The following is a 27,957-nucleotide window of genomic DNA, read 5'->3' on the forward strand; positions in this document are numbered from 1 at the left end:
CATTTACATTGTATCGCCAGAACGAACGGCATCCTGTAAATTGAGTTAACGCTATTGATTGTGATGTTACTGCCAGGAATATCAAACATGCATAACCCCATTGCAGATGTAGTTCAGATATTCGGAGCTGGTGCCAGATGGTCTGTTCCCTGTCTTGCTACTATTTTTCTTTCTGCTACAGCTGGAGGATGGTCCATTATTGTTATAAATATGGACACGGACACAGCAAATAATGTTCTTGTGGCTGTGCCACTGAGGCGTTTTTTTTATAGGGCAGCTGCAAATTTGATATTGGGGACCAGCTGAAAAGCATGATGTGAAGAACAGAGAGTGCAGATAACATAGTGTGGTGGAGCCGGCTTCTGATGCTGAGAGCAAAAGCCAGGCTGTAGAAGAGGTTGCTTTGCAAGTGCAGGTTGGGTGGAGAGCAGTGCAGCTGCTCCACCGACAGATGAAATCTTAGATGGGTGTAAAAGGACTATATGTCTTGTGGGCCAGATCTTCAGATGTGCTCACTATCCTTGGAGAAGATTACAAAGCCTCGCCTAACTACTCCTCTACTATGCCTGCCTTTACAGAGTTCGAGGTTCCCACTACTGCTGCTCAGCCAGCCTGGCTCATTCCTGGGACTCTTCCACTTGGCAAAAAGCCTTGTGGTGGAGGACGATTTGAAAACGATCCATGCGGTCCTGTATTTTGGAGCTTTCTGAAATGCAGTGCCAGCCTAATGCGGCTCTTCCTGTACTGCTCGTATAAGGACTAAACATCAAGAAAACAACTTCCATGCTAACCACAGAGCCTTGTTTTTAAACACAGGATGTTTTCAGATTGTGAGACGGTGCCTAGAATGAATGGCATCTGAAGCAGTCCTTGGAGTCCAACAGTGGAGCACTGTGATTTTCCGTATAACAACTAGCTGCTTCCAGGTCCTTTTGGTCAAGGAGTCTTGGAAGTAGAAAGCGTGAAGATGGTATGCCGGGATTCTCTTGGCATGGACACAAGACCCTTGTAGCTTGAAACATGAGCTGCATTCTCCTGAAAATTGTAATGGCTCAAAATGAGAACTGCTGAGCTTGGAGCACTACTGTAAATCTGTCCCAAACTGCAGGAAACAAGTTGCTTTCTTCAATTTTTGCCCTCATTTTTTAATTTCTGCCTTTTGAGAGGGCAGGCAGCACATGTGCATACCACTTGGTTTAGATATAGCGCCATAGATGGTTTGTATTTGAAGTCAGGGCAACAACTCTCCCCTGTTTTTAATTTACATACTCTTGGGCTAACATTTTAAATTCCTGGCAGAAATGTGGCCACACTAAGAAATGACTAGACCCAGACAGTATTGAATGATATATGAGACGGTTGTTCTGCCTCTGCCTTGAATCCATCCATCAATTAACATTCAAAGTCTCTTTTGAAATACAGTCAGACTTTTATTACTGTAATACAAATTTGTGGTCTAGCACATGCCTTTTCATTTAAAAAGAAGCCAACATCTGAATAAACAAAATCACTGCACTCCAAGAAGATGCCATAAAGCTCCATAGGCTGCTTTTCGCATACTTAAGAGTAGTCTCTGGGAGTTTCCTGGTGTATAACCTACAGACCTCAGCTGAGCTTTGAACAAATGCAACCTGGCAGTCTGGCCTTCTGGTTGCAGCAGTGCTTTGGCTTTACAGATTGATTTTGCAGTGACCAAAAATAAAGTTATTCAACTGATCCCATAGAAAATAAGAAAGATAGTGCAGTTTACTGGGTTTGTCTCTTGTGTGCAGAGTTGGAGGGGTGTGGGATTTTATGTGGGCATATTGTTAGTCCTAAAGTTTTCTGAGACTGTTAACTCAATTTACGTTTGGAAAAAAGACGAGAGGAAGAAAAGCAACTCATCAGCCTCATGTTTTGTCTCCCGCAGGTGATTAAAGCCGTGGAGGAAGGCTATCGCCTGCCAAGTCCCATGGACTGCCCTGCTGCTCTCTACCAGCTAATGCTCGACTGCTGGCAGAAAGACCGCAACAGCAGGCCCAAGTTTGACGAAATTGTCAGCATGTTGGACAAGCTCATCCGTAACCCAAGCAGCTTGAAGACGCTGGTTAATGCATCGAGCAGGTACAAACTTGGGCCAGAGCCATTTCTCAGAGCGAGATCCTTGTCTGAATACCCACCCCTGGGGTTGAATTACCACTTATTATTTAGCCTGTGCCCGTCTGTGGGTAGACGTTACTCCAGCTTCATTATGTCCAAGGGAGTTTTCCCGAATCAATTTTTTCTGTTGAAATTGGCAGGCAGGTGAGCAATTCAATTACTCTATAAATGTAGTGCTGCTGCCACAAAGAAAATTACTGTGGCCTATCTTTCAGAAACGGGAGTTTCAGCGCTATTTATAGGTCTATGGTAAAGCTACCTGTGCTCTACCCCAAGGTTAGAGAGGCCATGACTTGAGTGCATGAAGTAGATAGTAAATGCTACTCAAATTATCTGCCTGTTGACTTTATTTTGGTAACACAAATGAAGAGCATCTCTTGGGGAAACTCTGAGGATGTGCAAAGCTCACAGATGTCCAAGTGCATCCTTTGACAACTGTTTCCAGGCATGCTAGCCAGCACCGCCAGTTCTGACAGACTTAGTAGTCATGAGAGGATCTCTGTGGTTCCCAAAGAGCTGTACACAAACAGTTTGCTAAAACCACATTAAGTGAATAGACCAGCCAGTGTGTGGTTCAATGTGAATCTGAATAGCTAGGAAATATCTGAATGGTTAAGAAATAAAGCTGCACTTGGGAAAAAAAGATTTTAATTTTTTTTAGTGAGTTTTAGTATTGAGGTCTCCACCATACTGGTCTCTTGGAGAGGCTTGGTTTCTTGGAGAGGCTTTTTCTTTTTTTTGCTGTAAGCATGCAGGTATTACTTCTGAGCCATCTGTGTTGCTAGTCACTCAGTCCCCTGCAAGGTCATGAAGGAGTGATGAATATAAATCACCATTGCTTCACTGATGGCAATGGTGTTCCCCTGATTAACACTGGAAGGAGGCCCTTTCAGAAGAGCTTATTTTCAGAGGAGGAAAGAAAAGACATGACGCTTTCCTTGGACAGGATTGAGAGGGATGTAAGATGAGGTTAGACTGGTGGTGTGGACCAAAGCAGATGTGCTGTTGTGAGCTTAGACCCATCTGCCTCCACACCTTCCGAGTGAGTCTTGCACAGCTGCATGTGACCATGTTGCAGCTGGACCTCATGTCCCTGTGCTGGTGTGTTCCTGTGCATGACATCTCATGCCCTGGAAGAGAAGAAGCACAAAATCTCAGTTAATTTTTAAATACGAGATAGATTCCTTAAGCTATTTTGCATGCACCATTTACTATCTGAAGAAGAAATTACTCTTATTAGCAATTAGTAATGTCAGTTCCAGCAAACCTGCAGGAGAAGGTTTATGGTAGCATAACATATGTAATGTTTGTCTTTCATTTTCAGTTCACAACAGTGATTTTCCAGGCTAGTTACGTGATGGTTTATGCACTCATTTGTACCAAGCTGTTGTGCCAGAAAAGAGGAAAATAATAACCAACCATTTCCTTGAGCTGCTAAGCACTCTGCTGATGTTTTATTCCATCAACAGGTCCATGCAATTCCAAAATTCTTTTCAGAGCTGCTGTGGATATTTTTGATGTGGCTGGAGCACCTGAACCACCAGGCCTTGGGACTGTATTTCTGTAATCATAGATTGCCATGCCCAGACCATAGTAATTCCAAATGAATCATAATTTCAACATACAGCAGCTGTAAAGGACTTTTTTTATATACGTAATGTATTCTTTATGGAAATTCTCATTAATGCAAATAAGGGAGAAAGTCGCTCTCTACATTACAGCGTGTGCATATCAGTAGGTACCTCCTGACATTAGTGATGAAAATCCACTTCTTGTTATGATTACTTGGGAGTTCTGAATTCCTCATGTGTATAAAGTGTTATGGGAAGCCATTATGTTCTTGGTACTGCAAATATTCAGATTTTATTGGACCCTTCAGTGTAGCTATTAAATAAACAAATAATAATAATGCTCTCATAAAATATATGAAGATTTCTGAAGTGCTATAATAATCTAATATCCCAGCTCTCTGTCCAGTTGAAAGTCTTTTATGTGTAATTCTCACCCTCAGAGGCTGACCTAGAAAATGGTTTTTTTGCCTGTGGGTAGTAATCTTTATGGAAGGCTTATATATGTCCTGATTTACAAAGCAGGGGACAAATGTATTTTTTTTCTCCCCGGCTGACTTTCCACAAGCTCCTCTTGCTCTCTGCACATCATTAGTAGGGCAGTGGACCCATACATGGCATGGATCACTTGTGCCAGGTACTGTATTGGTGTTTCTGCCGTGCTGAAGGGTTATTATTTGCCTGAATTGCTTCTTCCGTGCGTGGCATAACCGAGCAGGTAGCAATTGCTATGGTGAGATCTTCAGCCAGGGTGGGGGTAGCAGGAGTCTGGCTCTGGTTTCAGGGCTGGAGCGTGGTTGGAGCATTGCTGCTCTCTGCAGGGCTCCCTAGATGCTGCCCGCATCCGAAACCCCCACCTGGCTCTGCGGGGGCAGCCCCTGAAGTGTTAACAGCAGCCTGCTGTTAATGGCCGCTGCTGGGAAATGTAATTTTGGTTCCAGGCTCTGGGCTGTCTCTAAGTTAATTATGAGCTTTAAGGGAAGAGAAGGAAAACAGAGCGGGAAGAATGAAACCGAAGACTTGGAAGTAGGAATGACTGGCGGAGCCTGATAGAAGAGGAACCTGCTTGTGGGTGAGAGGTGATGGGGATGGACGCCAGTCGTCTCCTCCTCTTTCTGCTTGCAGTGCGGACCAGAGATGGCAGGAACTAACTCAAAAGTGGGTGAAGTTGCAGGTGAAGCGGTACATTCAGTACATTGCATATCAAGCCTGTCGGGAGCATTTAGGCTGCAGCAATCACTGAAAATGCAACAAAAGAATCTTTACCATACAAAAATGCAAGGAACTGGGTCACGTTGGGTACATGTGAGTACTGATTCTGTTTGCTTTTTCTGCCTGTGCTTGTCTTTAGAGTATCAAATCTGCTGGTAGAGCACAGTCCAGTCGGAAGCAGCGCCTACAGGTCGGTGGGTGAGTGGCTGGAAGCCATCAAAATGGGCCGATATACGGAGATCTTCATGGAGAACGGATACAGTTCTATGGATGCTGTGGCTCAGGTGACCCTAGAGTGAGTAATGCCCAGATCCTTTTCACCTCGACTTTTGGAATTGCAGAGAGGGGAAAGACAAACCATTCAAAAATATGTAAGGATGAGGCTGCAGAAAGGGAAACCATTCCCCTTTGTTTGCAGTCAGCAGTTTCTCTGTTAGCATCTGTATTGATAACAAGTGCAGACAAGGCCAAAACTTACGGTCACTACATCGGCAGCAGCTGGTACTTTGGCTCCTGTACTCACCAAAATGAATGCTTTAGTTTGAATGATTGCCAGACCCTCCTGTCAACATAATAGTGGTCTATCATTTGGAGTTACCAATAAATATAAACCCCCACCCTACTGGTAGCTAGTCCCCGTTAAAGTATACTGGCTTTACACCAGATTAGCTAGTTTCACAGTTGATCTGGACATAGTGAAGTGGACAGTCAAGCCCAGTAAGGTGCAGTAACAGTATTTGACATTAGAAGAAATAAGCTTAGATACAGTCGATGCCAACAACCCACAGCTCTAGAGGCAGGCTCCCTGGCCGAGACTCTCCCTTTTGAATGTGCCCCTGGTTCTGGCACGTGAGTATGACTGAAGTTGAGGTGATGGCATTCAAATGATGTGGTAAATGCCTGGGGGCTGCTGATTTGTTATGCTCCACCCTTAATTCCTGGCCTTGCTTGTGTAATTATGACTGTGCTTTCCTCCTGGCACTTACTCAAACTCACCCCAAAGCCTGCCTTTCTAGTTGGGTTAATTTGAGATTAGTTTACTACAGGCATTAAGGCAAAATGGGAAAGATTATGCTCCGTCCTGCTTTGGAGAAGATTGTAGCTTCTTTGACCACGTGCAGATTGCTAGTGCACATACAGCATTGGTGCTGAGGATTAGGAATAAAACAAGAAAAATCCCCATACTCCAACAGAACTGCAGCATTTCTCCTGTCTGCCACAGAGCTTGTCGTGGAGCTCACTGTACAGAGTAGGAGGTCCTTTGCATACAATGCAAATCAGTAACATCTCCATGGAGTTCAGTTTTGCACTACATGCATGGAGGGAGTGCAGGAGCACGTCTGCTCTCACTCAGATTTTATTTGCTCCACTCACGTCACAGTATTTGTCCTTTATACCTGGACTCATCCAGGCATTCAGGCATTCACATGAAAACCCTGTGCTCGGGATTAAATCCTCTCTGGCAACTGTCTGAGGAGTGAAGGTACATGGATTTCTACCTAGATCCTTTTTTGGGTGCCTGTGAGTCTTAACGTGCAATTTCCCAGCTGTCCTGCCATATTCCTTCGGCTTTTGAGGACTCCACAATTCCCTACTTACTCGTCTGATATGGCAGTGCCCAGAAACACCAGGCTTTGGGATTCAGTTTGGATGGGTTATCCACAAATATTGACCAAGGAAGAGGTCCATCCCCAGGGTGCTCAGAGTCCACGGGGCAGAAACACCTATGCAGATGCCAAGTGGAGAGAGGAGGGATAGGATGAGGCGGTAATTTAAGAGAAAAGGAAAACATTGGAGCATTCCCCTTTGCCATGCCACCTCAATCTTACAACCAAAGCAAGTTCTGGTAGTAAATGCCAACTGTCTAAAATATATCACAGACTTGTTGCTGTTTGGCTGAATTAATCATATCAAACAAAATCAAGTTTCACAAAAGCCTCCAGTTTGTTCCTCTTTAGAATTTCACGCAATTTCAAGAACTCTTAAATAAATACTCAGAAGTGAAATGTTTTGGTTTGGGTCAGAAAAAATGTTCAGTTTGAACCCAATTTAATGGTCATTTTTGAAAGTAAATTAGAAGTTAACTTATGTGGCTTTCAACAGCCTTAGCATCACTATGTGCTGACACAGTCTTAGAATCCCATTCCACTGGCAAAACGGTTCCTAACCTTCCATTTTTTTGAATTCAACATTTCAGATTTTTAAATTATCTCCTTAATTCGACTTAAAAACTTAAGTACTTCCCTGTATTTACTCTTTGGTATTGCAGAAATTTCAAAAATATCCCCCAAAATCTTTTCTGACTACCCAAAAATTGCTTCAAAATGTCTTTTTTTTTCCAGTTGTCAGTGCACCAAGAAATCCATCATCTCTATGGTTCTAACCAGAAAAACAAGTCGGTTTAAAAATCTTTAAATAAGATTGTAGCTTCCAGAGATGCTTTGACTCTCACCAGCTGCAAACCGTCTCTAAGGCCCCCTCCACCAGCCCCCAGTATGTTCTCTGTAGCACAAATGTCATCCTGCTCTGGTCCTTTACTGGCCCCAGTGGAGACAACATGTCTGAGCTACTCAGCTTCAGCTTTCTTCCAGGGTTTTACAGCAGCAGAGTAGTGCAGAGGAGCTGATGCCTCGGAGCCTGGGGAGCTTTGGGGTTTTGTTTTGTTTCTTTAAGCTGAAAGAAGTTTCATGAATCCATCTCACATTTCAGTTGAAACTAGCTCCAACTAGTTAGTTATCCATGCCAGCAAATAAATTCCCCCTCCCCAGCTGCTTTGGACAGAGATGATTGCGTGAATCAGGCTCGGAACTTGAGGAGCTCAGCACACGCACCTTTGCATTGCAGTGGTGGCTTAGCAAGAAGGCTTGACCCCATCCAGGTCTATTTTTGGGAAGATGGTGGAAATTTCATTAAAAAGCCAACCAGACTATGTATCTCAGATATAGTAAAAAAAAAAAAAAAAAAGACAAAAGTCTAGATTCTCAGCTGTTAAAAGACGAGAGGTGTCCTGTGTTGAAGACCTGAACCATGTGCTCGGGCTGATGTAAACTGTCAGGTTGCCCTTAAAATGAACAAAGGGAGAGAAATGGCTTCAGGTGGGCTAAGATGAGATTCTCCTGGGTTCTCCAGAAAATAAACACCGAAACAAACAAAGTTCTTTAAAGGTTAATATTCTGGGGGGTTTGGTTTTCTGGAGTTTTTCATTTTTTTCTCCCTGTAAAAGGGGACAGCAAAACATTTTGTACTCTGCAAAAGAGAATTCAGGTTAAATGTTCCTTGTCATTTTTAATAGAGGCAACTGTTCAGTATATTCCAGAGCTGGGACTTGGGGGGGATCAGGTGAAAAGATGATCTGAACGTCTGAAAGTAGCTTGCTTTCCCCAAATGACATCAGTAAAACATTCTTTACAATTTAAGAGGTTGCCTTCAAATACCATCCAAAATGATCTTCCCCGAATTCAAACTGTGTAGGAGACAGATGTGGAAATTAGATGGAGAAAGAACTGGATAACCACTGCCAAAAAAGGCAGAAAAAAATAATATAATGAATGTAAAGAATTCCTAAAATCTACTGGAAAAAGATTACTAGTGCTGTAGGAGCAGTTGGCCATAAAGCTGACAGGACTGGTGACTGTGGGTGCCCAGCTTGTGGCCTCTTTAGAGGACCTGGTTGAGATGGTAGATGTTCAGCATTTTTTTAAATACCCCCCACCCCACTACAGCATGCAAAGCAAAATCATGATTACTGCCCTGCTTCTTTCAAACTAATGGCTTGATGCCCTTATTCCAGAAAAGAGCAATATTAGTGACGAATTTCTGAAAGCAAGAGATTAAAAAGCTAAAACCTGTGAATATCACCCCAAGTCCTGAGCTCTGCCTGCTTAAGCAAAGACCTGAAAATGTATGTTTTCAAACAAAGAGTGATTTCTACATTTAGTTCTAATTCTTGCAAAGGGATGAATCACCTTGTGAAAAGTGGAGCCTCACCCTCCACCCCCTCTTTCCAACTGGATATCAGACTTGAAGGCAACTTTTCCAGTGGACCAGACCTGCTCTTTAAACTTGTGGACCCACCTAGTGACTTTGAGTGTGTCTGGAGCTCTTTCAATCCACTGCAAGAATAACTTTACCAGGACAATACTCAAGAATAGATAGATCCATGACATGAGTTTCAGTCTGACCCTTGACTGGACCAGTTACTAACCATGTGGACTACATACTTCCACCTTTTGAAAGATCTGTATTCACTGAATCTCAGGACACCCTGTTGTTTGTTATTAGATGAAGAGCTTGGAATATTTGTAATAATATGTGCTGTGTTGCTTTGCATTGTATACTTTTTTTCCTTCTAAAATAAAATAAATTATTTATTAAAAGTTATACTGGATGAAGAGCATTTAAGGGTTCACCTGCTCTAGATGCTTATTCTTAACCTGAAATCTCAGTCCTGAGATTGTGATACTGTGTCAGCTTCTGAACAAACCAATTCTCGTCTCATACACAAATAGGATGGGAATAATAAATAAGAGCAGGTGAACTCTTAAAAAAATTTTTTTTAAGTCCTCATTTCATGCAAACGTTCCTAGCAAATGAATTCCTCTCTTTTTAGCGTCTTCTGAAGGTCTTTGAGGTTGTTCTTTCTCGTTCCCCTCATTCAAACTGACAACTAACTAAATCTGTGAGTAGTCACAGTCTGCACAGGCAATTGTAGAGGTACACCATGTGAAGAAGAGTGGTAAAATCTAGCCTGGTTGGGAAGCAAAATACAAAATATCTGTCGTAGGTTGACAGCTGCTAGTCACAGAGATTTTCAGGAACCTCGCCCTTTTGCTTGCATGACTAACCGGATGGTGAGGGGAGTTGTATTTTATGTGGCAATCCAGTCCTAGTCTACACTGTGTTTGACAAACTGGTCCATGGTGTATAAGTAGTTCTGTTTGTAAATAAAATGTTTTAAATATATTTCTTATAACATGGAGACCGTGAATTCAACCCTTGCGAATGAAGGATATTGCAGGGAAGGGGAATACCACGTTGTCCGTGGCACCTTGCAGCTGGGCTTTTGTGAGAGGTGCTGGTAAGAGAGCAGTATGCATGTGGTTGTATACAGGCTGGTTGGGATAAGCCGACACCCCTTTAGTTCCTTGGTGTTTTGGTCAATGTAGGTCAGCCTTTACTGTGTTGGCAAGTGATTTGAATCCCTTCTGTTTCCATTTTCACCCTTAGGTGAATGAGAAAGAAATGAAAAGGGGAGACTTTTCTCTGAAACAAGAACAAAAGTTTTCTCATTGCTGGGGGACAGGGTCAAGTATTTTGAAGCAGGGAGGCCCCACAGCACATGGACGCACGTAACTCCACGGACTCAGGCAGCGGCCACGCTGCTGCCAGAGCGGTGCACATAAAACCCAACACTGTGGGTCAGGTCACTTGCATGGCAAGGTGCAGCCTGGATCCTGACCACAAGTGTTATTTGCCCCAGGGTGTTAGTTGTGCCTTCTCTTGCGGGGAGTTGCATGTTTCCGTTGCAAAGCCCCAGCAGATGCTCACATGCATCTTCTCTGTGGAGCCCAGTGAAGTTACCAGTCGGCTGTGGTCATGTGAGCCAGACAGCTGTGGACTGGAGCTTGAGAACAGTTGTTTTGCAGCCTCTTGGCAAAGAAGTTGATTTTATTTTATTTTATTTTGTCCTAAAACCAGTTGGTTTGCACACTTGATTTTGTTCAAAACTGGCTTCTGCCTTACGCCACTTTAAGTCCCTCAGCGCTAGATGCACGGGAGCATGCAGTGTACTGTACATCGGGCTTGAAAAATGGGAATTGACGCTCCTGTGTTCTCTAGGCAGTTTTTGGAAAGTTTTGTTGCCAGCTTTGCAGCGCACGAGGTGGCTTTTGAATAAAGCTGCTGATTTTATACTAGGTGAGCATCTGGCTCAGGAGCTGTTGTCTTCTGGTCTGTCTTTGCAGAGGTGAAAGACCCCATGGTAGTTTTTTTCCCCTCTCTGAGGAGTCCCAGTGCTTTTGGCTGGTGGCTCCACATTTGAGAGGATTTGATATTCAAAAGAAAAAATAGTCTGGAACCCCTGGTGAGCAGCTAATGGATTGAAACTAGAAACTCTTTTTCTTCTTTCTTTCTTGTAAATCAATGAGGCACTCCTCAAGGATATTGAGTTAAGGGGATACTATAAGGGGAAAAAAACGCTGTGAGTGAGTAGGGTGTGTTTTTTTTATTAGACTGATGGAGCTGTGTGTGAAATGCCAAGACATACATGCCTTTCTCATAGTTTCAGGCTATTTTTTTTCTGCATAATATGCAAGAGTATCAGAAATGATACATCTATGAAATATGTGATGCTGGATTTTCAAAAAAGCTCAGCTTGCACTTTAGCTACCTAGTAAAAAAAAAAAAAAGCTGAATTTTCAAAAAGTGCCGGCAGAGCAGTGCTCAGCAGGGGTAAGATGGATGTTGGCTCTTTTAAAAATCAGGTCCTATACTGAGTTGTTTTTTGTTTCTGTTTTGTTTTGGTTTTTTTTATCTTTGGTGTGAACTTCCAACTGTGCTGTGTACATAAAATAAATTGCATGTAACAATAGCATTACTACATTTTCCTTCATTATTAAGATGGCTTGCTGAACTAGTTTCACAATTCAGTGGAGGCAGAAATGAAAGCATGTCCCCCTGAGAAGGTAGACACCTTTTGCAGATGCTGCAGCCTTTTCTCTGCCAGGTAAGGAGCGTTGCTGATGTGTCTCACTGACCTCCTTGCTCTGTGCCCCTTACGTTGTGATTTCCCCTATGCATCGGTGAGATGCATTACCAAAAAAGGGTACGATAATGAAATGGAATGTTTAGCCTGAAGCAGAAAATCTAGCATTTTCCAAATCAAAAAGACTGAAAGCATGACAATCCTTGGAGAAAAACAGATCTAGCTTTTGGCTTCAACCAGCTTATGTGTTAACATATCAGCCTTCACTTGGGATTGCTTTTTATTCTAAACAGTGTTCATCTATGTAAATTTTAGATGTGAACGTTTGGTTGTGTTTGCGCAGCAGTGTCTGTCTAGAACATAAAGCTGCTGAGAGAGATATACCTGCATGGGTAGCTCACACAACATTATGTGAAAATGTTTTGGTGGTCATTGCATGTGTTCACCTGCAGTCCAGCATGCAGCCATGCTGTGAGCTGTAGGCCAGGTTTGCAGTATGCCTCTGGTTGGGCTCCTGGGTGTTGCTGGTGATCCCCAGCCCTCACACACACCAGCCCTGACAGTGTGGCTTCCAAAAAGGATCTATGTGTTAAAGGAGATTATGTCCCGCTGGCTTTCAGTGGAGAACTTTCTCCTAGAAGACTTGCACACATGGTGTCAGCAGTGCTGGAATTCTCGTATGTGCCATATGTATATGGCAAGACTTAGAGCCCTGCTTCGAAAACATTGTTTGGTCAATCCCACTTGGAGGTAGAAACCACTGGGTTCATGTTTCTCTAGTGGAAATCCTCAGACAAAACACCACATCTCTTCTGAGTTGAATTGCTTCTCTATCAGTTTCTGGGTGTTGTGTTGGAAACACGGATGTACCTGTCATGATGTTTCTTCTGAGCTTTTATCCCTACAATATCTTTGTTAACACTTTTCCCCCTATGATTATACTCTGCCATAACCCATGGCCTTATCTGGCTTTAGACGTGTCATTGAGTCTCATCACCTGAAGTCCTGCTGTAGTATCATAGAATCATAGAATGGCCTAGGCTGGAAGGGACCTTAGAGATCATTTTAATCCAGCCTCCCTGTCGCCAGGGACGCCAGCAGTCGACTAGATCAGGCCAGGGGACACCATGTCCCACTCCTGTCTTTGAGTGGGATAAATTGTCCTCTGGAGGTGCCACTTTCATGGCTCAGATGACCCTGGATGATTACCTTCATCTATGCACCTAAATTTTGGAAGGCTGAGCTTCAGAGAAAGCAATCTTTTGTCCTGGTCCTGCATTTCACGTAAACTCTTACATTACAGCTTTCCTATAATGGCAGCCCAGTAGACCAACTCAACACACATGTCTGTGGCTTCTATAATTCATACCCCGCCCCCAGCAAAAAAAAAAGAAATGTGAGTTTATGGGAAAATTTGCAAAGGCCTAGAGGAGAGCCGCGTTGCCAATTCCTCTTGACTTAATGGGGTCATCGGAGTGGTGGCTATGCTCAAGGCTTTTGCTGTTGAGCTCTCATTGGGAGTTGGCTCTAGGATTGTGTATCTTTGGCTTTGCCTAGTCCAAAGAGGAAGGAAGCATGGAATGACCTCACTCCTCACTGCTTGTAACCGAGATCAAATACCAGCCTCTCCCAGGAGAAGAGGAAAGTGCAACACAGATGTTCTTACATGGCTTTTCTCTTGGAAGTAGGACTTTTCACGCCTAGCAGAGTCCTTGGCCAAAGATGGTGCCAACACTTTGCTGTCTGGCTTTTCTCCTTGACCAGTGAGGTGATCTCAGTCGAATCAAATCACCTCTCCAAAATGCTGTCAGCCATTAAATTAAAAAAAAAAAAAAGTGGAAAATTAAACTAGCCAACTAAACTTGGCTCTAGGAGCCTCCAATGATAAGAGGTAGGCACTGGCAGCAGCATCAGCGCGTGTGGCGCGTGGTGTGCGCGGCGGCGTGTGCCTGAGCGGTCCCTGGAACCAACGTCTGCTTTCTCCCACAGGGATTTGAGGCGGCTGGGAGTGACACTTGTTGGTCACCAGAAGAAGATAATGAACAGCCTTCAAGAGATGAAGGTCCAGTTGGTGAATGGGATGGTGCCATTGTAACTTGGTTTTAAAGTTGCTTCCTCAAGTGGGTCGGTCCTGCACTTTGTACACTAGCCCTGAGATTTATTTTGACTAAAAAAAAAAAAAGAAAAGATAAAAAGAGAAATTCAGTGATTTCTATAACTGAAGGACATTGGCCTCTGCCGCAGCGTTTCTAAAGCAGTGTTTGACTGAAGTTTTCCTTTTCTTCCTATTTGTGTCCTCATTTTCATGAAGTAAATGTAAGATGCATGGAACACGGAAATGAATCTGCTGTACATGAGGTTAACCCATCTCTTAAGCTTCAGCAACAACGACAACAAGCCTTCCCACCACATGTTGTCAGTATGTGGGAGATATACATATATATATATATATATAGCACCTTTATATATTGAATTACAGCAGCACATGGTAATACTTCCAAGGACTGACTTGAGCAGAGAAGTTTTGTAGCTGTTCCTGGGCTCTTAAAAGCTGCAGTTTACTGAAGTTTAACTTCGAGTTGTGTCTACAGAAGTGTATTGAAGAGCAATATGATTAGATTATTTCTCAATAGATATTTTGGTTTGTAAATTTAAAGAGAAGAAAAAAAATGCTGTTACACAGCATTAAGTTATAGAGACTAGTGTATAAACATGTTGCTTGCTCCATGGCAAATACAATACAGGGTGTATATTTTTTTTTTTCCTCCCTATGTGTTACCAAGTTCTTTTCATTTGCTCTTCTGGAAGGATAACACATGACGAAGGTGTATATACTGTACAGTTTGCTACGCATCACGTACAACATTGGGGCTCTTTCCTTGATTTGGTTTTTTTTTGCCCTCCTCTTTTGTTTTGTTTTGTTTCCCACTTGTGTTACGTTATGCTTTGTATTTTTGCTGCTGTTTGTTTTGAGCAACATGTAAAGCCTCCAGGAGTTTTGATTTCTTATATAAAGTAGAAGGAGTCTGCTTCAGTTAAAGATGTCCCCCCTTCTTCCCTTCTGCTATGGACTGGAAACATCCAGAAGAAAGGTAAAACATCTGATTCTCGGTGACCCCCAGCAACAACGTGGCCTCAGTTTTCATGTGTATGAGTCCTGCTCAAAGGTAATGTGGGATTGCCTCTACACCGGCATTGCAGCCCGATAGCCGTCACCCAGCGCAGCCCTCGCCCCCGTCCCTGAAGCCCATGAGAGAAACCACAAGGTGGTTTTAGCTGGAAGGAAGAGATTTTGCCATTGTTCTTCTCATCATGGGGATTAAGTCCTGGGCTGCGGTGTGGAGGCAAGCCCGCGGTTGTCCAGTGTGGAGATTTTGCATTATTTCCCCCAGAGTGGTGGTGGGATGATTTGGGGAACTGCGCTGTTGCAGGTTGTCTCTCTGGGCATTTTTGGTTTGGATATGGACCTGGCCGCTTTGGGGCCAAGTGCAGAGAGGGCAGGAGAGCAGAGCAGCCCGACAGGGTCACAGCAGTGGCATCGTGTGCATAAGAAGGCCCCATCCATCTGAGGCTGGTGTAGGTCAGCACTTGGTTGTATCTGGGCTTCAGTGTGTCCATTAAAGCTGGTGGGTACTGTTTTCAGAGGGACCTGAGAGCAACCTGATGTCCTGGGAATCTCATTAGTAAGCAGTTTGGGACTCTCCTTCTGTTATTTGTAGGTATGATTAATCAGCAGTTAATTTGGTATTTGTAAGTTGGGCTTTTTTTGAGTGTGAAGGCTTTGGTAAAGATAAGGATTTAAAAATGGCTCTGCAGGTGGCAAGTGTTTGCTGCTTTCATAGATATGTTGCTTCCTTAGAGTTTGGGTAGCATCTTGTAGCATCTTTCCTTGATAATAGCATCAACATGGTGACTTCTTGCAGCTGCCTTCATCCCCGGGGCTGCAGAGCCGAACCCAAGGAGCTCACCCAGTGCCAAAACGTGTGTCCTTCGCATCTGGTAGAAGCAGGTGTTGAATGCCTCCTTCAGCTTTTTCAAAGGTTTTTCTTCCATTTCCCCCTAGGTTTTGGATGAAATTTCATACAAAGAACAGTTCCTAAAGTAAAGGGAAAGGTCAAGGAAGAGAGGGTGGGTTTTTGTCTTGGCAGCAGGGCTTGCTTGCTTTCAGCAGGGCTTCTTCGGGCGATATATGCCTGTTTTGAAATGGTTGGCTCCTCTTCCTCTGGAAGATGCTACCAAGCTCCTCAAGATTCAGGAGAATTAGGAGAGCGAGGTCTGACAAATCTTGACAGCATGATCTCTCATCCCGTTGTTTCATTTTGGCAGCCAGCGGACCACAAAAGGCGGGAGTGGTAATCAAGACATAACCATTTTGGCGCATAAAAGAGATTTGTCATATAATAAATAAGATTATTAGAGCTGTCAGCAGAACAGTCTTAGGATTGTTTGTGCCTCCCTGCCTGCAGCTCTTGGGAAAATAACCTGTAGGAAGACAGAAGCAACTTGTTTCATCGGGAGGAATCATTCAGTTGCCGCCCACACCCATCGGCCACACCAAGAGAGATGCTATTAGCAAACATGCAGCACTTCTTGCCCATCCATCATCTCCACTCATTTGTTACCTGTTGGCTCTGCAAGAGGAGTTGGGTTTGGTCCTTTTTTGTGGACTTTTAACAGCAAAACCCCCTTTTCACCATTTGTGGGGTTTTGAAGGCTTATGCGGTATGTCTGGGATGCATACCGGATGCTGGAGTAACCTTCAAAATGATGAACTAGTGGAAAGCAAACTGTTCTTAAGCCAGACTGCATTTGTAAATAAGGCACCTCTTCTCGGTTCCTCCAATAAATAAATTAATAACCTTTTCTATTTATTTCAAGAGCTGTTCTTGCTGCAGATCTGTGTATAATAGGCTTTGTCTCGGAGCTAAAAATAAAATAAAATGGTGTTTTAAGGAGTAGGGTCTAAAAGTTACAGCTTCTGTGTCCACAAGCAAATTCCAGAGACAACTGAGGCTTTCAGTTCTCATTCAAGAACTGCAAATACTCTGTATTTTGAGCATAAGCTTACGTATTAGGGTACAGCAGAATGAGATGACAGTAATGTTTTACTGTGTTCTTTGTAAGGGTTGTAGGTGGATATCCTGCGTACGGTAAGTCCAAGCGCTTTGCCTTTCCAGCTTGCAGCTGCTGTGGCTGGTCCAACAAATACTTTTTTTCCAATATATTTTGTTGCTGATTTCAAGGAAGAGATTTCAAAGGATTTAGGAGGTGAAAAGCTTCTTTTTGCTATAGTTTTATATTTTGGGAGAGGAAGTGTCCCCAGGCATGGCTTGTGTAGACTGACCCCCTTTCATTGTGTAGCTGCCATTTGGAAAAATTACCTGAGCCTAAAAAAAGAAGACAGATTTAAAAGAAAAAAATATCAGTTTAAAATCTAATTTATTCCTTCTATATGTTAATGTTGAGAAGAACAAAACATGAAGGTAAAAACTTTTTTTGTCTATTCAGTGTTGAATATAATGTAGAAAGTCCCAGTGGTCAAGAAATTGTGACTCCTTGGACTACCGTGGTCTTGAAATTAGTTGTTAAGGCGTATGTAAGATACATCAGTAGCAGTCTTAAGAGTAATGCTTAGTTTCCAATCCTTTATTGTGATTGCTTAGTGCAGGTAGGGTGGGAGCTGGTGCATCCAGCACTGCCAGAGCCGCAGCATCCATCTCAGCTCCTCACCATCAGCATTTGAACACATGGGAGACTGTAGCATTGCTGTATTTATTCCCCTCCTTCCCACCCCCATCTCCTTGGATGCTCTCTGTGCATTTCGTTTGTGTACATGGTTTGGGTTTTTTTTTTGTAGTGTAAGATATGAAATTTTCTATTTTTTCATAAAAATAAAAACCTTTGACTAACAGCGACATCCAGTTGTGGATCATACGCATGCGTATTTCCTTGGCTTTCACACAAAGCCTCAGGATTTTCCCCCTTCGAAAGGAAAATAAATTCTCTTTATTTTTCTCTCCCCTAAACACAGACTTGGTGCTAATCTCATGGCCTCTGGGGGAGAGAGGGGCCTCTGGAATGAGGAAGGTATGTAGACCCCACTTGAAAGCATACTACCTTGTTACAGGCTGTTCTCTCCTTCCTCTGATTTTATTTTTTTTGGGGAAATCTGGTTTTTAGTCTGATTTGTGGGGAAAAGCACCTGCTAAATAGACTGAGTCCCAGAGCAGCCCCTGGCCACACCATTCCCCCATCCCTCAGAAAAAGCAATTTCTTGTATTTTGTTTCTTTTCCCAAGAACTCCTTTTCTCTGTTTTGTTTTTTTTTGGCGGAGGGGACCCTCAGCAGACCCATGGCTGGCCAGAGCACCCACCATCACATGGTCAACCCCGTTCCTCCCCTGCCCCATGGATTTGGGGGCAACCTCGTGCTGTAAAGGGATGTGGGCCAGCCTTAAAGAGAGATGAGAAAAGCCATAGGTGGAAAAGGCAAGGGGGGAAAAGATTAGCCTGGGAAAGGTCTAATGGAGACTGTGGTGGGCTGCCAGCATCTTCTGGCTCCTGCGAGGTGACCGCTGCTGGAGGACAAATTGGAGAGTCCCAGATGAGGATGCTACTTGTCCCAATGTCACAGGAAGGCACGGCAGTCAATGGGTGATACGCTCATACCATGGCTGGGAAAAACATGATAGGCTGGGATGGCAGAGAAACTCTGCTTTATATATTGAAGGGGTTAGAAAACTGAGGTTTTCAGCAACTTGGATAAATTCTCTGGATTGACGTGCAGGTCCCCATGCAGCATTTTCTTCATCAGCCCAGGGTTTGCCTCTGGACCACGATGGTGACAGGCATTGAGAGGGATCAGAGGGGCTCTGAGGACAGAGGAAAAACCAATATTAACTCGCCTCATGTAGGCAGCATCCTTCATAGCTTCGTGGAGGCAGAGAGCCTGCTAAGGGTAAAACAAAAAAGAGGATACTTCTTCAAAGAAGCTGAAAGCAAAATAGCTTTGCAGGCGATGAGGAGGAATCAGACAGCTGAGGCTGGGATGATGGGGAGAATGGTAATGTTTGTCAGCTCCAGCAGCTTCAGCATAAAAATTGAAAGAATGCAAGTGAAACTCTTGAGGAACAAGGGTGTTTAACAAGGTCTCCCCAATTTCAGCTGCCGTAGAAACAGGGATGGTACCCTCGCACAGGCACATCTGAAAGCAGCTGCCTTCTGTCGCTGTAAAAGGAATGGGTGGGAGAAGGGGATTAGGAAACAAATGGACAAAAATTGCTACTGCTACCAGCAAAGATGAGAGTTAGCTGCAAACTCCTTCTGTAACTCTCTAAGTGCAAACTGAGGAACTGGGCAATTCCCTTGAGCCCTTGTGCCCGCCTTGGTTTGTGACCAGGCCTTACACAAATCTCAGATCAGGGCTTGCTCATTATTTTCTGCATCTAGGCTGTGTGAGAAGAGGCACTCTGTGGCCACTGACTAATAAATTTACCTCCTCAGAAACATGCAAAGGCAGGTCCTTATGCATCTGCTTGACTTATTTTTCGGGTGGTTCTTCAGCACAGCTTCCATCTGGTCCCTGCAATAAATGCACAGCTGCATCTCCAGTTGTGAACGCCAACTCTCAAGGATGCTTGACAAGCTGTGAGCAGGAGAATATTATTCTCTGCATCACTCTTTTCTTTAGTAAACCCAAAACAAGCTGCAAAGCAAGATGACCCCAGTGCTGGTGACATTGCAGGGCAGTGAAATGGCACCTGTCTTATTTTTCCTATCCAATAACTTAAAAACAGGGCTCAGGGAGCTCTGAACCCTCCCTCTCCTCTGCCAGCTCAGCAGGACTTGAACCTATAGTACCAGCATCCCCAGAGGATGCTGCGGCCCCAGGGCAGGAGCAGTGGGGAGGCTGCTCCCCATCACCCCGTGAAGCCGAGCTGCCATGCAGAAAGCGATGCAAGATTTATGAAGCCATGGGGAGAAAGAGCGAGGGACTCTTCATGTATTTTTCATGGGCTGAACTGCATAAATAGCATGCAAAGCATAAACTGTGACTGGATACATTCACACACACACAAAAAAAAAAGGGACCAGCGAGCAGAAGAGATGAAAGAACAAGATAGATTTATTTAAGTCAACAGGGCTTGTTGAAAGTCACCCTCAAGTGCATTAAGAACCAGCCGAAACAGCACGACCTGATCCCAGGGCGATTCATCTTTGCTGACATGAGGAGGGAGCTGGACCCCAAGGACTGGAGAAGGGCACACGTCGTACCTGCTTGGTAAAATGGATGGGTGGGAAGGGAGACACTGCTTCATCCTCAGTGCCTTGGATGCAGCGTGGGACTTAGGGAGATGCTAGGACAAATTATTGCACCGTTGGCCAGATTAGTGCAAAAAGTGAACCAACATCGAGGCATTGCAGAAACAGCTCAAAATGGGGTAAGACAAGAAGAAAAGAGCTATGCTGGAAAACTTAGTGCAGGGATATAGGGAATGCTGCAAAGGCAGTCCTCTTAGGAGGCACACATGCTTCCAAATGTGGGCATTTTAAATAACGCATCCACTGCCAGAGCTCAAACCTCCTGTACACAAAGATGGATATCGAGGAAGCAATCTCAGGTTGACATCAGGTAGGAAAGGGGAGCTGGAGCAGCATGGCCAGCAAAAGGCTTTTCTCATTTTGCCCACCTGAGAGCAAACCCAGGTTTGCTTATGGTTATTGCACACCATAGGATCTCGGGGAAAAAGCCTCAGAGAAACCGAGGTGGGGTGTTGGGTTGTGATTCTCACTGAGGATACCCATTGCCTCTATAACAAGACTTAGAGTTGAAGCATTTGGGGACCACTGCATTGCAGTGACATTTGATAACCTGGTAATGTGTGCCTCGTTATTTTCCTTCTGGAAAGGTCTCTGAGCCAGTCATGGAGGAGAACAAGGCACAAAGGTGGGTGATTTTCTTACCCCATTATTTCCTCACCTTCAGGTCAGGTTAGCTATTTGTAGCATCAGCTATTAGTAATATTAAGTAAATAAAGTATAACAAAAGAAAAATTATGCTTTCTTACACTGACATGCTGCTTTGACAGCCTGTTAGCAGCTCTAACCAGGACTTTTTTTGACCACAAAACTCTTCGGGCTCCCGAGTAAGCAGCCAGTGGACACATTTGTGATGTGAAGATGACTTATTTCTCTCAAAGCTTATTTTTTTAACTACGAAACCAAAAGAAGAAATCTTCTAAGCTGAAAAAAGCAGCAAAACTGTGAGATAGGCTCCCAGCCATTTTCTTGGTTTGATCCCAATAAAGGCCATATTTATTACAAGAAAATTGAAATTCTATCGATTCCTCTTCTGAGGCACTGTGTTTCAAGCTTGACATTTAAACACAAAACTCCGGGCTCCAAAGTTTAATCATTTACTTGTCAAGAAATACAGTCTGTGGAGCTGTTGAGTGAAAGGGCATGTGAGGTAAAAATGATATTTTACTGGGAAAAAAAAAAAAGAAGATAATGAAATTATATGTTCATTTAAAAAAGAAAATAGAGAACAACCTCCCCATCCAGTGGGAAAAATGCTGGTGAAACAGCATCCTGCAGTCCCTTTCCGTGAGATGTGTAGGAGCTCAGGACTGCTGGGCTTGCTAATATCTTTCATATGGACAAAATCCATGGTTGGACCCAGATATTATAGGAGGAGGGGAAAGGATGTGTATGTGGATGGATGGATGGATGGATATGTATGCACATGCATGCAGGAGCACCGGGTGATGAACTCTTAATTAAGACAAGGATTAGAGCACAACTGATAAGTGGTGCATGGGAGCAAATAGCCAGGGAGTGAGACTGGATCAGGGGCATTTTGGGGACAGATATGGAAGATAAATAGGGATTGTCAAGATTTGGGACTGGGAAGGATTTGGCCTCAATTGACAGTCTTGGCCCAGAATGAATTAATGACCCTGGGGAGGTGGCCAGGAGCATGGGCAGGGGGCTGATGCTGAGGCAGCTGCAGAAGGGACAGGTGGTCTTGCTAGTACTAAAATCCCACCCAGATCCATCCCACGGGGCAGCCACCAGCTGCCAAAGCAGGGAAGAGGTAACTGAATTGGCATAAAGTTGCCAGGAATGTGTCTCCTCCTGGAGGAGGAGACACCCAGGAGGTGTTTAAGAGACGAATGAATGTTGCATTTGGGGGCATCGTTTAGTGGGTTGATAGGGCTGGGACAAAGGCTGGACTCGATGATTGTCAAGGTCTCTTCCAGATTAAACTATTCTGTGATTCTAAATTAGCTGGAGGGTAGCCATGGGCATGGCTTTCATCCTGGCTTGGCCACAGCTTTTATGCTTGAAAGTTGCTCTCAGACCTAAAGATCAATTCCTGGTGCCTGTGTGGGAAGGGAATATGTTTCTTTGGCTGGGAAGCAATGGACCTTTGTGAGGTTTTGGTGTTTTGTGGTGAAAAAACAGGCTTTCACAACCAGGGTTTGTGAGCAGCTGGGTGCACCCCGTATCCCACACAGGGACTGGCTTGTTTGGCACCTGTTAACACCTGGTTGGCATGATTTTAGGCCCTAAACAGGCACAAGTAGGTCCTTCCCTTGGCCTGGCAAGGGGAGAGGGAAGCATGAGTGGTACCTTCACCCCTTTGAAACCCAGAGTTTGGAGAACAGGACTGCACAGTCAAAATCACAGGTCTTTTTGCAGCGGCAACTACACCCGTTTCAGCAGAAAACGAAACAAAACAAAATAATAATCGTAAATCTGTGTGGGAAAAGGCCGGTGGCTCTGGCACAGCAAAGTTGAGATGCCCCTTGGGAGGGCAGTGCCAGGGGTGCAGCATCCCAAACCAATGTGTATGCTTGCTTCAGGGCACAGAAATCAGCCCTGTGATAATTTCATCCCTCTACCAGCCCTAACTGAGAGCTGTGGGTTATAACACACCCTTCATATCTGATGCAACAGTCAGACACCAAACCTTTGCCCTCCATGCTTTGCAATCCAGGGTGAGTCTCCAGCCAGGTGCAAAGCCCTCACACACCATCCATCCCTCCCTTATGCCCTCAAATCATGGGATTTCTTCATCAAGGAAGGCCATTAGCATTTAGGTGCTGCTGTTAGCATAATCAGAGGGGCAAAAGGCTGACAGTGATAGCTGCAAAGCCAGGGCCCAGATCAGAAATGTAATGGAGAAATAAATTACGGCAAGAGTGTGCGTTCAGATTCAGACCTTAGCTGCAGTGGGTATGGGGACAGAGAAGAGCCCTCCCTCCTGCTAGTTTATCATCTACGCTCCGGTGATCCTCATGGCTGTAGCTGATAAGCAGCCAGTAAGCAGCCCAGCTTCTCCAGCAACAGTAGCATCCCTGTAATGGGTAGGTGAGAGTCCCAGGTACCTCCCAGGGATGCTGCAAGTCCTCTTGGCGCCATACCCTAGTTGTTTAGTCAGGCCTTTCCCTTCAAAAACTCAGCATATGGCCTCTGTGGGTGTTGCCACTGGGGTTTGCAACAGGGGGAATTTAAGGGCCCCAGGGTTTTGTAAACTACTGGCTGGGGATGTGCACACCCCAAAGCTGCTGAAAAGGGGGGAAAAAAAAAGAGATAGATCCTGCTGGCTTGAAGCAGATTTGAGTGTAAAAGTAAGACTCAAAAAAACCCAGCTAATCATCCTGGTGACCCCTCCATCCCTGTAAATTTGTAAAGCCTGAGTACAGCTGAGTTTTGGGAAGGAGTGGACCAAGTTGTGGCCCTCTCCTTACAGCCATAGTGCTGCAGCAGGAGGTTGTGGAATGTGGCACAGCTCCCTTTGAAATTGGGCTCCCCTCAACCCCCCCTCAAAAAGAAAAAAAAGCAAAATGCAAGAAAGCCACATTCTCTTGGAGCAAAAATGCCAGGAAGCCAAGCGGTGAGCTGAAACACCTCCATCAGCGATGGTGTTGTGTGGGCATCTGGTCCCTGGAGATGATTATCCCAGTGTAAGCTCTTCTTTTGATGATACTAGTCTCCTATTCAGGAAGAAGAAATATCTTATTTTCTAAAAGAAAGATGAAAAGGACTGTAAGAGTGCTCCCAGTTATTTTTGACACTGTGAAAACATCCTACTGATGAAGCTGTGAGTTCATAGGAACTGATAAATCAGGAGTTGAATGGAAAATGGGATTTTTTTGGTTGCCATAGCCCTGTGATTTGATTTCATTTGAGTTTCATTTGAAGCTGACCCTTCGCAAAGCCCTTTTAGATTCCCCATGAAGGTTTACCATTCCGCACTGCAACCTCCCCAGTTTTGACAAGTGAAGCATGGAGGGAGGTTGTAAAAATATATAAGAGAATATTTTTAAAAAGAATATATATATGAAAAAAAATAAAAATTGTAATATATGTATATATTAAAGAGCCTTTGTCAAATCAAACTTATAGCTCTAGAAATGAGATCTTGTGCTTCCCCTGAAAAATAATTTCTCCAGGCCTGCCATGCTGTGTGTATCTGAGTGATGGAGAAAGGGAGCCGAACTTGTGCTAATAAGCAACTACTCAACACGCCTTGATGAGTGAATGCATTCAAAGCCTATAGAGAGAGAAGCGTTTGTGGCAGTCAGAATGGGAGATGATTCCCCTCCTGTGAATTTGACTAAGTACAGAGTAAACATCTATTTTCTTTCTCCTTTCCCCCTTTTTCTAAAGCCCAGCTGTCTGTTAATGCAAAATATAATGACAGACCCACTGGGAACCAAGCCTGAATTCCCATTCATATGCAAAAATTGTAAGTGAAAAACTTCAGATTTGGCCCAAATGAAGGAAATTCCATCTTGCCGTATTTTTCCTGCTCAGTGCGTGCCAGATGTATTAAAAAAAGGAGATGTCGGGGGGGAATAATTGTTCCTCCGTGTGGAGCCAGAGCTGGCGACAAGGGAAGGACACCCGTGGCACACCCATAACACGCAACTTCCATGCAGGAAGGCATGGAGCAAGGCAAAGCAGTGGGGAATCATCTTGCTCACACAAGCAAGTTCATGTGGAACACCAAACCTCTGGTGAGTATTTTGCTTTGACCCTGTGAAAGGCAACAGCCACATCACAATGGGATGCATTTAGGGAGAACTTCAGGTACTCTTTAAGACATTTTCCTTTTTGTGGCCATAGCCCAAGCGGTATCTGAAAAGGGAATGAGTTGATGCTTGAGGTCCAGACTTGGAGGATATAATCTGGCCATCAGGGAGTATTAAGGTATCTTTAAAAAGCAGGAGCAGCAGCCCTACCAGCATTCACAGGGCAAATAGTGCCCTGTGAATGCTGGCCAGACTATAGCACCTTATAGACGGCAGGAGAGAAGGGGTAAAAAAGGGCTGAATGTGACAGCAAAGGGCCTGAGGCAATAGGCAAAACCAGGTGTTTGTGCAAAATCAGCTCCTTGTGACTCTTCTTCATCTCAATTACTCAGTGTTTGCACGCCAGTCGCTGAAGCCCTTCCTCAAGCCACCCTCTGAGAGCCTGCGAAATGTTCATAGTAAGGAGAGCAGAGGCTTAGGAAGCTCTTTTGGGGCCTCAGCAAACCGTTTTTCTTTTAAAAGAGGCTCTCTGGCTTGGTAAGAGAGATTGTGTTGAGCAGAAAGAGGAGGGCGAGGCTTTGCAGTGAAGCTTTGCTGGAACCAAAGTACTAGAGCCAGTGCTGGAGCTCATCCCGGGGTGGTGAGGGTGGGAGATGATCTCATTTTGGTGAGAAACAGCTTTAAACAGCCGGAAACCCAAAACCTCAGGTCCTTTCTTTGGGAGCCTCAGGCATCACTGCGGGGTTATTTCAGTGGCCTGTGTGGGTTGTGTGTAAAGGGCAAGTAATTTTTCAGGCTGCTTGCTTGCCTTGGGACTGCATGCTTTGAGGAGAGGAAATGATTAAGAGGAAGGCAGGCAAATTCAAGGGTTTTGTTCTTTCCCAAGGAAGAGGAAGGGTCAGGAGAATATTTCTTCCCTACTGTCTCAAGATGAATGGGGGCTCCGTGGCGATGAGGCAGTGGCAGTCTGTTAAGAGACTGGGGGATTTGGGCTGGTGGGGGTTTTGTGCTGAGCCTCACAGCTGGTGCAGGTGCACTTCCAGCCATAAGAAGTAGTAACAGTCCCGGTGGAAACATTCGGCTGCGGTAAAAGCAGACAGAAATCTATTATCCATGTGAATGCAATGTCAATATTTACAGAGGGAGGTCAAAGAAGAGAGCTCTGCTCGGGAAATGTCAGCTCTGAAGGAGGAGGAGAAGGCTTTAGCGGCATTTGCATTCATGCCAGAGCAATAGCTGCAAGGCAGGGGAATATTGAGGCGGTTTTGTGACTTCTTGCACCATTGCACTGTCTACTGCAGCAATTTTGGGCACTCCTGAAGCAATGCTGGATGCTTCCTCCTCCTTGGGGATGCAAATGTGGATGCAGGTGGTCATCCAGCCACAGCGGCTGCAGGCAGATTTCCTTATCTGCCATTAACAGGGGATTTTACAGAGAAGGAAAGACAAGATAGTGCAAAAGGAACAGAAAAATAGCATGAAGCAAAGCATGCAGGGTCCAAAAAAAGCCCCTAGGTAGAGTCAGATCACTACGCTCTGCTGAAAACCTGCTGATGGGTGGGCGATGATAGAGCATCCCTCATGCAGAGGCTTACGGCAATGGAGGGGACAGGAGCCAGAAAACCTCGAGTTTTTTTGCAGAACCGCCTTTTGACTTTGCACAGTGCATGAAACACTGGCAGGAGTCATTTTATTCTGACCGGCTGAGGAGGTCTATGCTGCAAGAAATATTGCTTAATTTAACTGCCAGATACCAAGGCAAGAAATTACCAAATTCTCATCGCTTTTGCTCTGGGGTGGAGGCAGAATCATGAGTTTAGCTAAAGGATCTCAGATTATTTTTCTGCAGGATTATTGCTTTAGGGTAAAAAGTGCTCGAGATGGGTTTAATCCTTACTGCTCAGTGCTGCTAGTAATTATTAGCGGTAGCACTAGGAGTTCCCAGGCCCTCTTAACTGAAGGTCAAAGTTGCTGTGTGTTAGCACGTACAGTTCCTGCTTGGGAGCAGTTATAGCCAGGCAAAGGCACAGCCTCAGAAACAGCTTTTTGTGGCTGTATCCAGCTGCCCCTTGAAGATGTTGCCCATGGGAATGGCAGGATTCCCAGGTGATGCACCCAGGTGTGAGAGGGGAGGGGAACATTGACACCCTGCAGAACAGGTATCCAGCCTTGTGGCTGCTTGGGGGCAGTGGTTGTTCCACCCAGGAGCATTTTTCCATGAAGAAGGAGACTCATATAATCCTAGAAAAGCCAGAAAACTCCTGTGCGTTTGCCAAGTGAAAGAAATGCTTTTTGCCAAAGAGTGAATTCCTTCCTCCATCCTTGGTCTTTTTGCCTGTAACTCTATTTACACTTGACGAAAACTTTAGGTACCTGGCAGCCTGCAGGGATATGGGGTGTGCCAAGCTGTGATTTTCTTGGGCCTCAATATTCAGAAATATATACATGTGCACGGCCAAACAAATGGGAAACCACCCGGTGGGACAGAGCCAGCGATGTCAAAGGGCGGCAAGCTTCCCACTTCTGCTTGCCAGCCCACCAGGTGTTGTGCCCACGTTGGACTGAACCCAGCAACAGAAGATCTGGGGATCTGAAGGGGTGGAAAGTGGGAAAACCTCTGCCATAGCACTGAGTTTAGGAGAGAGAGCAGCCCCGCTGTGTCTCTGTCCCATGTGCCTGGGTTGGCAAAGGACACCTCTGTGACGTGGAGAAAGTAATTTCAGGTTTTCCAGCTTCCTCCAGATTAAACATTGTTGTATCTGGGGGAGACATTTTGGAGATGCTTCCATGCTGGCCATTTCGCTCAAAGGAGTTTTATAATGAAACAAAACTGGCAACACGCTTTGGCAGGTTTATGCCACTTGGTACTTAGAGCCAGGTGATACAGCTCTATTCTGTGTGGGATCTGGTGATTTGCTCTGTCTGTGGCGTGAATCAGCTGTAATTGAGTTGACATTAATACCGATTAGGAAAGATAATGCTGTTCCTGACACCTGCACACAGAGAAGGGAATCGCTGTAAGGTGTGTGCGTGTGCATGTGTGCGAAAATTAATGCCGACTCGTAATGCCCCGCGTTTCTAGAGGGTCTGCAGACGCCTGGCCGGTCTCCCAGCTCGTCCCAGCCCTCTGGCAAGAGCAAAGTTTCTTTAGGCCTCATAATTCCCATCCCCATCCCGAAATTCACTGTCTGTCCCGCTCCCGCTGCCGTGCCCCTCCGCGGCCGCCAAGGGGCGCTCCCGTCCCGAGGCTTCAAACCCTCCCTCCGCGGCCGCCAGGGGGCGGTGTCGATGCG

The 27,957-nt window shown here is 44.8% G+C and overlaps 1 protein-coding gene across 2 annotated transcripts in view; it reads left to right on the plus strand.

Moving 5' to 3' along the window:
* EPHA5 (EPH receptor A5) overlaps window positions 1-14,719 on the plus strand; it is an 88,972-nt gene extending 74,253 nt beyond the window's left edge. The window contains exons 12-14 of one of the 2 annotated variants that reach the window (XM_009878109.1): window positions 1,910-2,103; window positions 5,059-5,214; window positions 13,612-14,381. In XM_009878109.1, the coding sequence (XP_009876411.1) occupies window positions 1,910-2,103; window positions 5,059-5,214; window positions 13,612-13,717 (456 nt within the window). In that variant the 3' untranslated portion in view covers window positions 13,718-14,381. Of the gene's footprint in view, window positions 1-1,909; window positions 2,104-5,058; window positions 5,215-13,611 lie in introns of both variants that reach the window. The other variant, XM_009878108.1, reaches the window with a different exon arrangement.
* The last annotated feature ends 13,238 nt before the right edge of the window (window positions 14,720-27,957 follow it).

The sequence above is a fragment of the Apaloderma vittatum genome, unplaced genomic scaffold (genome assembly GCF_000703405.1).
Source record: "Apaloderma vittatum isolate BGI_N311 unplaced genomic scaffold, ASM70340v1 scaffold16451, whole genome shotgun sequence".
NCBI classification, from domain to species: Eukaryota; Metazoa; Chordata; class Aves; order Trogoniformes; family Trogonidae; genus Apaloderma; species Apaloderma vittatum.